General features: G+C 40.3%; 2 protein-coding genes across 2 annotated transcripts in view; one reads left to right on the forward strand and one right to left on the reverse strand.

The window, feature by feature from the left end:
- Window positions 1–7818, forward strand: part of shc3 (SHC (Src homology 2 domain containing) transforming protein 3) — a 20217-nt gene extending 12399 nt beyond the window's left edge. The window contains exons 4-12 of the mRNA XM_020643000.3: window positions 736–855; window positions 1319–1372; window positions 1817–1868; window positions 1951–2080; window positions 2188–2341; window positions 2429–2522; window positions 2640–2831; window positions 4916–5241; window positions 5335–7818. Of these exons, the coding sequence (XP_020498656.2) occupies window positions 736–855; window positions 1319–1372; window positions 1817–1868; window positions 1951–2080; window positions 2188–2341; window positions 2429–2522; window positions 2640–2831; window positions 4916–5241; window positions 5335–5463 (1251 nt within the window). The 3' untranslated portion in view covers window positions 5464–7818. The remainder of the gene's footprint in view (window positions 1–735; window positions 856–1318; window positions 1373–1816; window positions 1869–1950; window positions 2081–2187; window positions 2342–2428; window positions 2523–2639; window positions 2832–4915; window positions 5242–5334) is intronic.
- A 1410-nt stretch (window positions 7819–9228) lies between these two features.
- On the reverse strand, window positions 9229–11798 carry LOC109990781 (sphingosine 1-phosphate receptor 3). Its single transcript, XM_020643001.3, has 2 exons — window positions 11603–11798; window positions 9229–11110 (listed from the first exon to the last, which is right to left on the reverse strand). The coding sequence occupies exon 2, from the start codon at window positions 11043–11045 to the stop codon at window positions 9918–9920; it is 1128 nt and encodes a 375-aa protein (XP_020498657.1). The 5' UTR covers window positions 11046–11110; window positions 11603–11798; the 3' UTR covers window positions 9229–9917.
- Window positions 11799–18230: the final 6432 nt, after the last annotated feature.

Consider the following 18230-nt stretch of genomic DNA (forward strand, 5'->3'; position numbering starts at 1 on the left):
CATAGATACATAGATAGATACATAGATAGATAGATAGATAGATAGATAGATAGCACAAAGTGATTTTGCCGAGTAAGACATGTTCCTGGATTCAAACATTGCAATCTCAAATCAACGTCGTGCTCAACCAATCACAATTCCATCTCATCTAAAGGTCGTACAATAGAAAGGAAAAAAGTTAAAGTAGTACTACAGGGTTTGCTTATTGAGCTAACCTTCCCTGTTAGCATCTCTTGCCTCGTTTGTGGAACACGGTAAGCTGTGCTAATATGAAAGCTTGCAATCAAGCTGGGATGTCTTTACCCTTGAACGTTAGTGAGCGATATCTCACTAACAAGCGTACCTTCAAGCGTTGCCCAGCTTCTACGTGAGCAAATTCACATGCTCTTTTTTGTAGGTTAGCTATATAAGAGCTATATGAATTTCAAAACAGAAGCATGAGCAGCACAGTGAGGATGTCAAAGAGAAGATTATGGCTGGTTGATCTCAATGTTGGTCCAATTTGGGTTACTGATCCAAGAACATGTCCTACCTTTCCATAATCTGAACTGTCCTTTCTGCTAACCGGCTGCTAACAACAGCGTTCAAATTTACCGTATAGACATGAAAACAGCTCACAGCAGAAAGCCAATTCTTTTTTCTGTTCCATTATAATATCCTGTACAATTGGTACAAATAATTGTTGTTGCTGTAATGTATTTTTTCTTGTCCGTCTGTGTTCTCTGGTCCTTTTAGCCTCCATCCAAAGCTCTGTCAAATATTCTGGGGAAGAGTAACCTGCAGTTTGCTGGCATGTCCATAAACCTAAATATCTCCACCAGTAGCCTCAACCTGATGACCCCTGATGGCAAACAGGTCAGTGCGACGCAGCGTGCACATGTGTAATTAAAATAAATGTTACTATGGTAACACCCAGCTGGTACAAATGGTCGATCCGATAGAAATCCCCCCAGCCCCCTTCCCCACGAGTCACAACTGGTAACACCACAACAGAACATCTGAAAGACAGATATGAGCAAGAGAAACACGATATGTCCAGTTGTTTGGAGAATTACCAAAGCAGTTTTGCAACTTTATTGTCCGATTAGCACATACATAGTATTCAAAAATGTTCTCATTGTGGCAGCAGTGGTCAGGGGTTGAATTGCAGTCTACCACAATGTCCTTCTTGATACTGCCAGCAGATGGTGACAGAGTACAAAAACAAAAAAAAAACCCTAACCATACGCTTACAAAATGTATTTACACTTGTGTACGGTTGTTTGAATGAAGAATTATTTTCTCAATCAAACCTTCTGTATATTTTTGCTCCTGACAGATCATAGCCAACCATCACATGCAGTCCATCTCCTTTGCATCAGGTGGAGACCCTGTAAGTATTTCTACTGTACACTGTACAATTGTTTATCTCATCAAGAAAATAAAGCAAAAACAATAAAGTTAACCATACAATTCAAACAAAAAAAAGTGTCTAAATGAGATAGCATTGTTTGTGACAAGTCTCATTTTCACTTCCATGCAGTAAATGTAATAACAGGGCGTGTGGCATCATATTATGGAGATGATGATGGAGATTTCAGCCAAGCTTTATTTTGTATGACCCTTTGTTATTGTGGCAATACATTGAATGACAAAACACTCTTAATTTTTTTTACATTTTTTTTACAGGTTTTTCTATTTTAGGAGTCTGAATTTGATTCTTGATCAATTAAATAAAAACCACTCTGTTACAGCCATGAATTAACCTGATACTGTACGGAGAAAGCGTAATATGAGAGCTATAACGGTTGTTTGTTTCTCTCTCTTTTTCTTTTAGGAAACCACAGATTTTGTTGCTTATGTAGCAAAGGACCCTGTTAACAGAAGAGGTCGGTACTTTGTCCTTTAAAGTGTATCCTACGTTTAAAATGCAGCACATTCATTAAAATCACTTCCTCTTGCTTTTGTCAGCATGCCACATCCTGGAGTGCTCCGACAGTCTGGCCCAGGATGTTATCAGCACTATCGGCCAGGCCTTTGACCTTCGCTTCCAGCAGTACCTGCAGTGTCCCTCAAGCAAACTGTCCTCCACACATGACAGGTGAGGTGTTCAATGATGCACGGGAAGCATTTACTAAAGGACATATCCACTAACAATCACACACACAGAGAGTAATGAGTTTAAAGTTGACCATGTTTTCTCGCCAGGGTATTAAACATGGAGGAGTTACATTGGACAGAGGAAGAGGAGGAAGCATCTGATCATCCTTATTATAACAACATCCCTGGGAAGATGCCACCACCCGGAGGCTTCATCGACGCACGGCTGACCAATCAGAATGCAGCACCAGATGGATGCCAGGTACATCCCGATTGATGTGAATTAATCCTGAGCGGAATATCTTCCCCTTTGAGTGTAATACATCTCTGTGTGTTTGTATGTGATCAGATGGGCCCAGGTTCAGTAGATCAGACATATTACCAGGGTCGGCACTGTGGAGAAAACTGGGGAGATGAAAGAAAGCCCATATTCATACAGCAGGGTAAAAAAAAACGCATGATTCTGACTACTTCAATACAAAAGATGTGTTCAATTATGCAGAAATGTGATCGTTTCAACACTGTGACTATGTGTTTTTCTCCCAAAATGTCTACTGTAGGTTCATTCGATATAAGCAGTCTACCTGACAGTAAGGGTCAGACACCAAAAACAGGAGAGATGCCCACATATGTGAACACTCAGCAGATTGATGCCCAGGTGCTCGCAGCACTCCAGGCAGAGGCTGAAAATGTGACAAAGGGCATGGCAGCTGCAGCCAAAGAGAGCCCGCAGAAGGACCTGTTTGACATGAGTAAGTCCTGGATTATCCGTTATAAAGTTTGTGTTGTTCATCTGCACTGGTTCGCACCAGTTCTCAGACTGCAAACATTTAATTTGCTGCACCAGCTGAGATTGTTCCAACGCAGGCATGAGTTACAGCTGACGCCTTACACCTTGCTCCTTAGTAGGCTAACCCAAGGTTTTTAAAGGTAGGATAACTTGGAGAAATGAGGAAGAACGGACAGTTTTACCAGCTGTTTGACGTCGGCAGTTGCGTTCTCCGTGATTACATTACATCCCTTAAAAAATGTATGATGTCTTGTTATCCATGAGCAGAGATCATTGTTATTTTACACTAGCTGTAGATCAGTTATTTTAAACACCTTACCATAATGCTTTGTCATATTTCACATACATTTTCAGTCCATGTTTGTGGATACAATGCAGTGAACAGAAGTTATTTTCAGCCGTCAGACTGTACACACAGTTAGGCATGAGAGGAAACACCATAACAAACACTGCATGTGTTTACTGCTCACTGATTGGTTCTGCCACAGTAATTTGTTTAGTTTGAACGTTACCCACTTCCACTTGATATAAACTTTATGTCCCTGTGGTGCAACCAAACAATGACAGAACTTAAATTACAAACTAAGTAGTGTCAAGGTAAGGTTTAGTGTGGACGTTACACCACAATTTTAGTCAGAACTTACACATAACTGGTGCAACAGGCTGCTGATCTGATTGAGACCCCCATGTTGAAGTATCACAAAGTATCATGATGTTTTTTTTTCTTTCAGCATCACACGGTAAGATAACTTTCTAACCACAGTTCTTAATTATAGAGCTATCCTAGCTCATGTTCCTCATTGACCTGAGCGTGGCGTTATAATAACACTTTAACGGTATGAAGACAAAAGGACGACAATGTTAATACCAGTGTGCAGAGTGTATCATTTCCTCCTGTCAAGTTCAAGCCTAGCTTTGCAATTATTACACATGACAGATCAGTGACATGGGAATGTGTGCAACTGTACATGAAGAAGTCATGACATAAATTACATGTGAGCACACAGTGAACTGGTCTTTAATGAAATCTAACTTTAGTCCTCAATTTAAGCCTACATAAGTTCTTGCATCTTCTTTGTGCCTTTTTTTCTGGTGTAATGTTTTATTTCACTTTGCAGTTCCACCACCTGTTAACCAGAAGGTGGCTCAGTCAATAAAATACATTAATTTTGTTAACCGTAAACTTTGATATCAGTTAATTCCATTAATGATTCATTGAAGTTCATGTTAACCAATATTATCAAAAAACAACCAAAACATCAGTTTTAGTACTTAGTTGTTTTTTTTTAAAGGTGACTCTACCTCTGGCTTCAAAAGAAAAACTAATGTGGAAAATGCCTTTAAACTGCATTCTTTGCAATGGCCAGAAGAGGGAGACTTCTCAGATTTGGTGAAAAGAAATTCTGACTAAAGAAACCACTTGAAAAGGTTAAAAAGAACCTAATACTTGGTTGATTTATTGCATCAGTAAAAAAAAAAAAAAAAATAAAATGATTCAAATGTCTCAAGACATGATCCACGCATCATGTTTTTTTTTTTGTAAATAGTGAAATCAACAATTTAGCAGGGTGTGCTGTAGACACACATGGCTTCGTGTGATTGAAAAGTTGCTACCATGGCGACCTTTAACCCAGGACAGAAAGGTATAGAAGTGTATCCATGCTGTTGTCCAATAATTTTGTCTTATCGCTACTTTAAAACAAAAAAGCCATTTGGAAAGCTCATAGCTTCAAATGACATCTCACATACCATCGGGTGATGTCAGAGCGGCGGTTTCCACATTTTTTATCCAGTCTGTTTTTTAATAAAAGAAACAAAAATCCACACACTTTTTCGGTCGCAAGGAATCAGTGCACTGATCTCAAGCTGAAGCGATGCTGAGTTTGTGCTCCAGGCAACATTTTTTCTTAAAACAATTACAGCATCAGATCTTTTGGATTAGCATAGTTTATTATTCACACATGTAGGATATCAAGTAAGAAATTGTGCTCTACATATCTTTCCTCTCCTCATTCATCACTTTGACAATACCCTCACCAAAAACAGAGCCCTTCGAGGATGCCATTCAGTCACAGTCCCACCCGCCGTCCCAGGGACAAGTCCAGTCGCAAGTTTCAAGTCTTCACAAAGCAGCGTCTGTGGACAACTCCAGCCCTCTTCTGGTGCGCTCCCTGGCCTTCCGGGCACAGGAGGAGCTGGAGGGACAGGCGTGGTACCACGGCAAAATGAGCCGCCGGGACGCTGAAAAACTTCTGAAAGAGGACGGGGACTTCCTGGTTCGTAAGAGCACCACCAACCCAGGGTCTTATGTTCTGACTGGCATGCACAATGGACTCGCAAAACACCTGCTGCTGGTGGACCCAGAGGGCACGGTAAGAAGGCGTTCCACAGGGAGATACTCGTTGATAAAAATCACTGATTAGTCTTGAAAGTCACAATTCTTCTTCTCTCTCCCTCTCTCAAAGGTACGGACAAAAGATCATATATTTGATAGCATTAGCCATCTCATTGGCCATCACCGTGACAACAATCTGCCCATTGTGTCCGCTGGGAGTGAACTGTGTCTTCTACAACCCGTCGGAAGAAAACAGTGATGCTTGTAATGCCTGATGGGAAACAGGAAGCTTTGGACAGTCATTCCTACCATCCTGAAACTTGAAGATGAAAAATGAAGATAAGATGCTAAAAGGCTCAATGCACTGACGGTGATTTTTGGAGAAAAAAAAAATTAGCCTGTGGTTACTTTACTGGAGGGACTGGAAGATGCAAGATTTGTTTAAGAAAAAAATATTTATAGAACTGTTATTATTTTGTTGTGATGACTGAAATGCTATATTTTTGAGAAGACATAGGTGTATTTGGACATAATATCTTGATTTGGTGTTTTAAAAGATTTAAAAAACGACAATTGTTCTTGTAGTTTAGATGAAAGTGCAAATCACACCTCAAAGAGGTGTTAACAAGAGTATTTTAGAATAAAAACCGGAAATTTTAGTTTTGTCTGTCAAGCACAACCACATTTCTACAGAAAGCGATGGTTAAGAAGTCGAGGAAACAAACACACATGCTGTTTGTAATGAATGACTTCATGAAGAAGGATCTCACCACTAGGGGGACAGCTCACTCAATTAGTCTCTATATGAAATCTGCTTTTATCTGGGATTAGATCTGAATGTGTTTTGCTTTGCAGTAGTCACAAAGTGTCAGGGTGCAAACAGACATCCTCCATAGTGCTGTCAATGGCTTTAAAGATTTTTTATGAAGTATTTTCTCGTGTCACTGCAGTCGCATGACTTAAAATCAACTGTTCTTGTGGACATTGTTCGTAGACCTTGATACCCCTTTATTTGAAAGAGGTGCTTGTGTATGCTGACACTGTAAAAAAATATATATATTTATGCTTTCAACCAGTGATTATTACTGAATCGGTTTCCTCTGGATTCTTCTTTTAGGTGTGTAGTCGATGATTAGTTTTCGGGGCTTGAGTCATGCAATGGATCTTCTCAAATTCTTCAGCTTTTTTTTTTTGGTTGGACTTTCTAAAAAAAGTTATCATTTGAATTATCACAAATGAGCACAATCAGAGAATTAGATCAGTTAGATCATGTGTGTCACTCGCACCAAGACAAATGACAAATATGTTGAGAGGTAATTTACTGCTTAAATCGGACAAATGTCTAGTTCACACAGAATGTTTAATATTACACCACCTTCACCTATCAATGTCAGAAACATTTGATTTCTCACTATGTGAATATCTTACGGCAATACCGCTCAGTTGTCACTAGATGTCACCATAGAAATGCATGTTCAGCCCGTCTGTCACGCTCATTCTTTAGTCTTATTAGGACAGGATGCTACTGAGGAAACATCCCAATCTACGAAAAGTGAGTTTCCAACCCTTTTTGCTTGACCAGCGTTAGAGTTAATTTGCATTTCACTGTCCACTGCACCTAATCAGAACACTTTGCTGTGTGTAGGTGAGAAACACTTGTGTTTGTAGAGTGGGAACCCACATTCTGAGACGCCTTCTAGATAAAGTACACTGACTTTCAAAATGGTCTCATGCTTACTATTGTCAGTACTCTGATGGATACCAAATGAATAGATATGCACTGAACCACTTCAGTTGAACCAGAATCAGCAGGAGTTCAATGAGTTTGACGAGACACATGCAATGTAATATAACATGCCTGTATTTTGCTGCAAGAGGGAGTGTACAGTACATGCATCTCAACAACACATATTTGAGCAAAGAGCAGTATAGGGATCTTTAGAGAGATAATCCACTGGAAGATTTGTCTTTGGTTTAGTCTTCACTTGATTCCTTGAGTTCCTTTGAGCAGAATGCAGGAGAGGAGGTGCCGTAGATATTGGCACTGTTGATAGAAAGGAGAGAAAAGTGCACAAGGAATAATTTATAGGTTACCCCGCCATAAAACTTTTACTTTGTCCAATTCTTTTTGACATAATTTCATGTAATCTAATATCCTGGAAGAGGGAATAATGTGCTTAAATTTTAAAGAGGCACTATGCTCACGTCAAGAACTCTTTTAGAACGAAGTCTTTATTTCTGGGGAGCAGATTTGAAATAATGAAATGTGCAAAATTCTGAACAACTCAAACAGAAAAAGAACAAAACGCTAGAATCTCTCTAAAGTCTGAAGACATGACGATTAGCTGCTCGGCATAAAGAAATCAGACAACCAAACGTGCTGGGACACAGAAAGAACACGTCTTCTTTCCAGATTTCTGTTGATGAAAATGTGCCTTTTATTTGTATAAATGGTATTTTTGTTCCTCTTTCTCTCTCTCTTCAAAGTGCAATAGCTGATCTTCAATGGGGCATGCCTGTTCACTAGAGGTCGTGTTTCGCCCTGCTGCGTGTTGCTGCTTGAGACTACTGTTTTCTCTCTCTCTCTCTCTGTCTCCCTCCCTCCCTCCCTCCCTCTCTATTATATATTATAAATGTATCATTTCCAGGTTCTTGATATAAATCTTTGTTGGAGGGAATCTCACAGAAAACTCACTATTTTGGAAAAGGTATAGAAAAAGAAAAAGGAAATAAAAAACAAGAAATGAGTCCAAATGATGTTTACAGATTTAATCCTTTGGTTGTTTGGGTTTATCATTATTCTGTATGACTGTTGGCAATAAAACCGTGAATGTGTAGAATCTTTTTTACTTACCTCTGCTGTAATAGAAACATCTCTCAGTTTAAGGCAGACAGCGTAATTATAGTTTTCTCTTAAATTTGAAGGATTCTCACAGAAATGTCTTTTAAGTTCTCTTTAAATGTGTAAGATATTTTAATTTATTATGCTTACACTCTGAGACTAGAATCTTTTTTTTTTTTTTTTTTTGGCCAATAATATGAACATCTGTTTATGAAAAAAGTAGAAAAATTATGACATTTCCATTTCTGGAAAGAACAGTTTACACAATTAGTGACATATATATAAATCTACCCACCTTCAATCTATATCATATGTGGTGGCTGAAGTCTCTTCATGTTGACATAATCAAAAAAAAAAAAATACAAGCATGGCTCACTTTGACTGCAAATAAAGTAAATACACTACAAAACAAATGTATCAGTAAATTAGGTGAATTTGGACTCAATTATATGAGATGGATACTTCTAATAAAGTCTCTCTAGTGCAGAAAGCACTATGGGGGATCAATACAGCTGATCCACTGGCGATTCTAGAGTCTGTTGGGGCCCCAGGCAAGAAATAATTGGGGGCCCTACAACCCAGCATTTTTCCCCATTATATGTGCCTGTGTTCGTTTTCTACGGCTGCTGTAGTTTGAAGTTTGTGAGCCATCAGGGCCCCCCCCCCTACTGTTCTGGGGCCCCAAGCAGATGCCTGCCCTGCCTGTTGAGAAGCAGCGCCTCTGAGCTGATCTCATCTCTACTGGAAAGATGACTGGTGATTGAGGTGAGTCCTCTCTGTTAATCATGTTAACTCTTTTCTTTTGTTGTACATTGTCTTTACAATAGCTTTACAATTGTCATTACAATAGCTGCACCAGTTCACATGCTCAATCAACATGCGCCTTTTTTTTTTTTTTTTTCCCCAAGCGTCATGCTTTTAAATTGAGACAAAACTTTTACACTTCTTGAATTATCAGATTCAGAAATCAGAGTAACTTGGTATATATGGTACTAAAATATGGATTTAAAAGATTCTGTACTAAATAAGTAGCATGTAGTGGAAATAGCCAGCATTAACTACCATTATTAACCAGAAGGTGGCGCCCTGGTATCATTAGAGTGGCTGTACTCAATGACCTGCATCAGATAACAGTTCACTTTCAAGATGATGCTGTTTTGTTAGAATGAAAGGGGCTGAACGTTCAAGTCTTCAATGTTTGTTTTTATGTCACTTACATCACATCTACAATTTATTGTGCAGTTGTTTTTTTACTTACAGTAACTGAACAGTATACTGCAGTATCACTAAGTAAATACAAAATGACAGGTTACATTGCATAGAATAATAAATAGTTTATATTGTTTTTCATTACAATACTTGTTCGCTACAATCTTCCTTCCATTACATTTTGTTTTTGCAGAAATATAATTGCACTTCCATTTCATGTCTTGGATGGTTACATGTGTAAACGGGTAAATGTTTAGGCAGAACATCTTTCAGTCAACATACATCTAAAACATTAAATTTTCAGAAGCTAATGTAAAAAACAGTCCGCTTTTCTTTACCATGCTTTGTTGTGATATGTGTATCCATTCATATAAATTAAAAATGATCATATTTGGATTTGTGTAAGCTGTACATGACAAAGAGGTGACATTGTTTCATTTTAACATTTTTTGGTGTCGTATATTATACAGTCTAATGCCAAGTGTGGACACTTTCAATTGTGGATTAAAGATGATGCAGATCAATCAGTATCAAGCATAAAGGAGAAAACACTGACCTGCAGCCAAATAAATTCAAGTCATTCTAAGTCTGTCATCACTCACAGGTGTGTGAACACTGGGACAACCATCACCTTCCTTCCATAGGTATCTCCCTCCCTTCTTTCACTCTTTTCTGCCACTCTCAAGTACAGCGTGAGCAGCCCCTCCTGCCACCACTGAGACCTCGCCATGGGCCGCGCCAGTCTCCGCCTGCCTGGAGCTCTGCTGGCTCTGGTTTGGGTTGTTCTGGCTGCTCCACGACTTGCTCCTACTGCGGCTGGGCTCCAGAGACTGCCTGTTCCCGCTGCCGTTCCCTGAAGCCTTTTCCCTGTAGCAAACACCACACACCAGACCCAGGAAGGCCCGCCTCATCTCCCGGCTGGCCAGAGTGTAAATCACCGGGTTCATGGCTGAGTTGAGCACGGCCACTGCGATGAACCAGTCCGCCTTGTAGAGGATGGGGCAGCGCTTCTTGCATGCCACATCCACCAGGAGCAGCACAAAGATGGGTGTCCAGCAGGCGATGAAGACTCCAACTACAATGATGACAGTGCGCAGCAGGGACATGGCATGCTCAGAGTTTCTGTTCTTGTTCACCTTTCTGCTGCTGGACTTAACAAGGATGTAGATTCGGGCATAGAGTATTGAAATGGCTAAGAGCAAGAGCATGAAAACTATGATACAGAAAGCAACATATTTCTTGGTGTAGAGAGGAAGCACTGTGGAGCAGTCAGGGAGATCGCCCAGGCAGTTCCATCCCAGAATAGGCAAAGCTCCAATAGATATCGCAATCAACCAGCAGGTCCCTATGAGCAGAAACACTCTGTAGTTCTTGTTGGCATCATAAGGCCTCATTTTAATCATAGTCAGATGTCTCTCTATGGCAATTGCCAGGAGACTAAAAATGGAGGCACTAAGCGCTACAAACATGCTCCCCTCTCTGACAAACCAGAGAGAAGGTGAGAGCTGCAGGGTCTTCTCTCCAGAGAGAAGCAGGTTGACCAGGTAGGCAACACCGGCCAGCATGTCACACAGAGCCAGGTTCCCAATGAAAAAGTACATGCGGTTGTGGAAACGGTGGTTTCTCCATATAGCGACAAGCACGGTGAGGTTCTCCAGGACGATGAAGCAGCATATGATGAGGAACACAATGGTTTTGGCATCCACAGTGCCCGGGGTGGTGCCAATGCTGGGCCTGTGGTCCAGCTTGCCTGTGTAGTTGTAATGGAGCTGAATCTGACTGTTGATCATGGCTGCTGACACTGGATGTCAGAAGTGAGCAAGGAGTCCAGTGTCAGCAAATCCACCGTGTCCAACTGCAGGGGAAGATGTGTGTTAATACAAGAGAGCAGCACACAATCCATAGTCAATATAATTTTATAAAAAAAAAAAAAAAAAAGGGTGAATGGTTTGGTCAGAATCATTTGACTGAATAAACCCATTTTTCATAATTCAGTGCAAACAACAGGTCGTTCAGTTTAGTCAAGAAAAAAACAAAAAAATCAAGAAAAAAAACGTTAACCTTTAAGGAAATAAGAGTTTGCATGTTCAAAAACACTCAAACTCTGAATGTTTGTTTACATAAGAGGACTGGACGGTTGACTTTTCCAGCTGGGTGCAAAATGTGAAGTGTAAATGAAGAGTTAATAGTTACTTTTTAGACATGATACTATCTTCATTTTCAATCACAATAAAGCACGTTAGACAATCCATTACTACTCCATGCAAATGAAAGTAGACCTAATTAATCTATGTACGCGGGTTTAGCAGACGAGTTTCCCCAAAATGAGAGCATTAACAGAACTTACCGCGGGGTGCTCGCAGACAGGCTTTGGATGGTGAGTTCAACGCACACTGACGGACACACATTTCATTGCTGAGTTGTCGTTTTTCCTCATTTTCCTACGTTTGAACTTTAATTCCTTGTTCCTCGCTCGATAGGAAAGAGCCCGCTCCTCATCTTTCACTGAAGTCTCCAAACTTCGGAGCTGTGTCGACGGTTGGCTGGAAGTCACTCCCCCACTCCCCCCCCCTCCTCCAACCCGGGCAAGAGCTGAGAGGCTGGGACGGCTTTAGGGTCAGCTCAATTCATCAAGCATATCCAAGCCAAGGAGGTATGTGGAAACTCACAATGTGTCTAAGATGTGTTGCAATTTAGTGTCCCAGAAATGCTGAAAAACATTTTCTAGTGGGGGATTCCAGTCATTTAGCTTTCTAATCTTTTAAGGTGGTTTAAAATGTTTTCACTATCCCAAAATCATGGCAAGGAGTCAGAAATGGCTTAACTGAAATAATTCTAGTTCAGTTGCTTTAAAGACCTTTATTATGTCTTAAGCTATGGGTAGTTAAAAGTAGCATTAAGCCAAGTCAGCTTCTTGAAACTACTAGCTTTACTTACTAAGCTATCTGTAATTCTTATGGCAAATTCAACATAGCTTGAAGCATGCAAGCTGTCTCAAATTATTTGGAAAGTTTAAAATATATTAATATTTGAAGCATGCAAGCTGTCCCAAATTAATTGGAAAGCTTCAGCTAACTAAATTGTTGGAGCTAGCGAGCTGTCTTGATTTATTTCAGCCAGTTTAAATAAACTACAGGACAAAGAGATAGATTAACAGATTGATAAATATAAAATAGCGTGAGATTAATCCTATTCAAGATGGGAAGAGAGCAGGTAAGTCACATAACTCACTAAAAGCAAATAAGGTATCAATCAATCAATCAATTTTTGTTTGTATAGCGTCAACTCGTAACAAGTGTTATCTCGAGACACTTTACAAAAAGCAGGTAAAATACCTTACTCTTTGTCTGTTAACATTACAAAAGAGCAGGTAAAAGACCTTACTTATTGTTATGTTACAAAGACCCGGCCTATCCATCATGAGCACTTTAGCAAAAGTTACAGTGGTAAGAAAAAAACTGCCTTATTAAAAGGCAGAAACAGCCTTCACAGACCTAGACTGCGCCGGGCTTGGAAGGGGATAGGGGGAGAGATGGGATAAGATGCAGGAAGAGGGATAGGGAGCAAGGGGGTGGGGGGAAAGATGGGATAAGATGCAGGAAGAGGGATAGGGAGCAAGGGGGTGGGGGGAGAGATGGGATAAGATGCAGGAAGAGGGATAGGGAGCAAGGGGGTGGGGGGAGGCAAGCCGTCCATCAACAATCCGGTGGGGAGGGGGGTACTGTATGTCAACAGTGACCATTGTAATCCCTCAATGATACAACATGAGTGGCAAACTAACCACTAGTCCACTGGCAGCGCCGCGTGTACAGAGGCTACAGTCCTCCAAGCGGACATGTGTCTGGGTTCGAATCCGACCTGTGGCTCCTTTGCCGCATGTCATTCCCCACTCTCTCACTCTCTCTCTCCCTGATTTCCAAATGTGTCCACTGTCCTGCCTCTCTAATAAAGGCATAAAGGGCAAAATATAAATCTATCATAATAATTATAACACAACTTCAAAAAATGATTTCTAGAAAACATAGATAAAAACCGATTGAGGCACATTAGTGGACGATGCCCGAGTGACGTCATACATTGGTTACTGCAGAGGGTTGAGGAAGCCTGTCGATGACGTTCATCATGCTGGGAATGCGTCTCAACCGAACTTCCAGTCAAAGTAACGACAGGCTGAGAGCTTGAGGTTTTAAGCCTCCTAACAAACCTCTACACTGCGCCTCAGATCAGGCACACAACTTAACTATGAATAACTTGTATCCTTCATAAAATCAAATCAAAAAAACATCCCCCCTGTTCATTGTGTGCAGATAAAGAATTAACTAATAAGACCAACATCATTATTTGTACCATGCTGTAAACATGTTTTTTCTGCTGTAAAAAACAGGCATTTTTGTGTAGGGTGTGTATGTGACTTCTGAGTCTTTTGGAGCTAGCCTCAAGCTCCAGGAACTGCAGTTTTTTTGCACTTCTGCATTGGCTTAATCTTTCAGAACACGAGGTTGCTGCTTGACATAAAGAACTAAACTTTAGGGACTATAACTATTTACTGTTATGTGCAAGGTTAATTTGATTTCATACACATGAAGTGCAACAAAAGCCTTGTCTTTGCAGATTTAAACAGTCAAAAATAGTTTTTGCTCACATGACAAAAGCCTTGTTGTCGGTAGCAGCTGATTTTTCTCCACTGTTTTTCGACATGTTAATCACACAAAATTAAAAAAAGCATGCAATATGCTGTAAGAGTCGAAGCTGAGATGACTGCAGCCCATCCTTTGTTCTGGTCCTTCTGTTGTGACCTCATATCCAGGAAGGATGGGCAGGGCTGGCAACCAGCAAAATGAGAGTCTGGGAGGTAGAAAGACAGAGGATGGATCTTTGAAATAGATGTGGCGAAGTGGAATCTACATCGCTGACATTTTAAGACTTTCCTGACTAGAAGTAAACAGAAAAGGGCTGGACAGTGACTGAAACAATATACTTTATCTTCAAACACAATCCTGAAATTGCACCAAGAAAAACTGAGTCATGACCATCGGGCCCTAGATTTGTGCACTTTGTGAATATGAGTCAAAGGCTAAGAATCTTATTGCTTTACTTCATATGCTGCCACACATGAAGCCCCATTTTCCCCAAACGAAGCACATTATGTATCACAGACAAAGTCATTAAATAGCAGATCTCTTCCAGTGTTTGTGGTTATTAACCCAGAGGAATGTTTTGTGTGGTTGAATAAACAGCTGTGGTCTGGCATTGGTCCATTAGCATTGTCACAGTCACAGTTCTCAGCCATTTCCTGCAGGTCGCACTGTGCCAGCAGGAATGGGAAAATCTCGGGGGAAAAGCCAAATAGTTAGTCTGGACCCGCAGCAAATGTGGGTCCAATCACAGAGCGGGTCTACGTACAGGCAGCTGGATTAACTGACCGAGAACATGGTTGGAAAAACCTTGGGTTTTTCAGCAAACTACAGAGATGTGGGGCTGACATCTGCATTTACATAAACTTTGAGCCAAATATGAAACCATCAGCAAGTACGTACCCATAATAAATGGTTAGAGTGAGACTATGTGTATTCATAGACTACTGAGGAAGAGTATGGGTGGAGGGTTTTCACTTTTGTTGGACCACCCTCACTAAACTATAGGCAACCACTGAGGCTGGGTTTTCGTTTTCATTTTTGTCAGCATGACAGTAATTAAAGCTCTCTTTCGCTGCCTTTTCCACTTTCAGGAGTTATATGTCTCCTGTAAATCATCAATTCACCATATGTGTGATTTCCTGCACACTATAATGCTATATTATTTAAGCATAAACCTACAAGCTGCAACCCCTCGTTTGAAAGTAATCGACAGTATAACCCTCCTTCCCTCAGAGTAGCTGGCCCCTCAGCTGGTAAAACCATTCCTCGGGGAAAGTTTCCACTGCTTAACTACAGTCTGCCCTGGATCTGATACTGTATACAGTTCATGTGTGCCATTTTTTGTGGTTGGAATAAAGTTTCACATCATTTAATTTAGTTAAAGTACGAATATCCTGCTATGGAAATACTGCATTATCAAATGCAAATGATTTCGATATGAGTAGGTTTTATCAGCAAAATTTGCACAATAGTCAAAACTAAACGTACTAACTGTGCAACAGAATATGTCACTCTTCTCTATTTTAATGCATGTTACATTCGTGCAATGATTCCCAAAGTGGGGTGTAGGATCCCTAGTTGGGGCCCGGAGTCATGACGGCAGCAAGGCTTAACAAAAACAGTGCACACTGTTTTTTCACTACTAGGAAAGCATGGCTAATTTTGTGAGAGGACTTCCAGGTAAATGTGAGGCTTAAATTAATCTACACTAGACGTCATAAATCTGTAAGTTCCTTTTTACAGTAGCTCTTTTAACTGCTTCCTCTTAAGTGAGGGACTAGAGAAAAGAAGAATATCATACTGTACTCACTGCTTATTTGTATGTCACTTCAGCGTTTTTAGATCATGGTCAGTCCGTGTAAATTTACATTCAATGTGAAACTACGAGCCAATTAAAGAGCTACCATTACCCTCCTAATACGACAATGCAGCTCGAGACAAAGACAAGTTTGTTCGCTGCTTGCGTTTAGTGCTTAGTGCCTAATTAAGGTGCGTTCCAATTTGATAACTCCTTTGTGCAAACGTGTGTGGAGGGGGGTTGGAGGTGTGTCGCTGGAGGTGAGCGGAGGCTTTAGAATAGCGGAGATGTCGCCAAACAGCAGTTTGCTTTGGTTTCGTGCTGGTGCTCAATGGCGACATCTACTGGATTGCTAAGTTTCATTTTCTTCCTTTAAGTGTCTTGTTAGTTTTTTTTAGTTTGTTGTCACACGCTGATCTGCTCTTCTTTACTTTTTTGCTGACACTGTTTGTTTGAGAAGCACTGCATTAGTAGACTTAGTCTAGTCTTGGAGTACAAAGTCAGTATTTGTTTCTTACACGTAGTAAGTAGAATTGTGACATACTCAATTGTGTTCAGAACTGCAACATTGTATTACAGTTTAGGAAATGTTCTTTTACTATTGGTTTTGCCATTCAATAATAATTGCTGAATGAAAGACACCTATCACATTTTTTGTTTATTTAAAAGGCTCTGCACAGGATATGCTGTATGTAGATATATTAGAGACATAAAGCATTTAACTAACCACTCTTGTCTCAGGGCATCGACATATCACGATATTCATTATTAATCATAATGCAGTATAAAAGCGATGCACACTCACGAATGACTACATGTATAAAGTATCCTAAGAACATCCATAATTGATTATAATGCAGTGTATTTGACTGGTAACATGATATCCTTTCATTCAAAGCAGGGAAATAATGGTTAAGTGAGAATGGCCGGATAGAATACAGATATGAGCCCTGTACTTTATAAGCACATTACAAAATCTATTCGGCCGGCACCGCTGTGGCCATTACTTTGCTGGGGTTTGCCTTGTTCAGGCTCTCAACCCTTCATTAGAGCGCAGGAGCTGGGGTCAGAGCCGTGGGCAGTGGGCATGTCAATGTGCAATTACATGACAACCCTGCCTTTAATTTCACCCTCGCCATTTTGAGGCAAAAACACACCCCATGAGTCTTGGCGGACGGTCCCCTGTGGCTTTGTGGCCGCAGTATTTCTAGGCACGGCGGTCTCTTGCATGCAGTATAACAGAACCAGTCCTGGAGGAGACGTTTCTGAGGCATAACTTCAGCTGTGGCACAGTTTAGTCTATGATCTGCCAACTTCAGAAGGCCACACAAACAGAAATAGGGCTTTAGTTCTGTCATTTCCTTTTGCTGCAGTGAAATGTAGTGCTCTTACCTTTAGTTCTATTAACATTAAGTGCTTTGGATCCCCCATTTCGTTTGCTTTCAGCTAAGAGATTAATCGGATGGTTTTATTTAGTCTCTGCCAATGGACTTCAATAATACTTCACTGGCTCCTCAACTGACTATCCAGTCCCGATCTGGCTGACATTACCAGGCAAACATAAATGTAACTGACTCAGATCACTTAACACAGAACATGGAACAAAATCCCAGAAGCCACACTTTTTCTGTACAAGGCTTCCGTGATAATTCCATGCTACCCAGCTTACTGCCTCCTCTGCTGCGTGTGCGGACACATTACAGTATATTTTCCTCACTTACGAACACATGCCTTACGCAAGCTAAATCATAAAAATACAGTTCAAATACATCGGTTCATCACCAGCCAAAAATTACACATTTAAGTTTCTCATGAGTAGATTTTTATGGGAATAGCCAACTTCCTTTGTGAACAATTCCCAATCTGGCCAGAACAACTTTCCTGAACCAGGACATCCAAACATTATTATCAATGGCTTATAACTGAACAATAAGCATTATTTTTTAAATCATTATTGAATAATCATCATGAAAACTTGATACCCTACGTAAACGATGTCTTAATAGAAAGTGGCATAATTTTTCCTGTATCCATTTGTACCAATGTAATATTATTTTAAGCAGTGCATCTATTGTAATTTTAGGTCTTGGTGTTATTTCTTTTACACTTTCTTGACCTGAATTGAATTTGGCCCTTATGAGACTAGATCTACTGTACTCCACATTTGCATTAACTAGTGAGCTGTTTCCTTCTCTTTTACTTGAGTGCAATAGAACCGGCCTTCCAGACAGTTAATGTGAGTTTACAGAAAAGCTATTCATCACAAGGTCCAGCAATGCTTTCTTCTCTCAAGTCCATTAGGCCTTCAGTACTCTGAGCTCATTGTATTGATGTACAGCAATTATTGGTCATTGCCTGACTTACTGCTGAATGTGAGGCTATTACATTGTAGTTAACCATGGAGTAGTCTGGAGTCTGTGATGTATAGGGAAACAGTCATATATATAACCCCAGATGTCAGGTTCTCATAAGCTAATATTTTTAGTTCTTTTTCTCACCCAACACACTCTCTGTCTACTTCCTCATTACTTTACTTTGAT

Source organism: Labrus bergylta, chromosome 17, assembly GCF_963930695.1.
Source record: "Labrus bergylta chromosome 17, fLabBer1.1, whole genome shotgun sequence".
NCBI classification, from domain to species: Eukaryota; Metazoa; Chordata; class Actinopteri; order Labriformes; family Labridae; genus Labrus; species Labrus bergylta.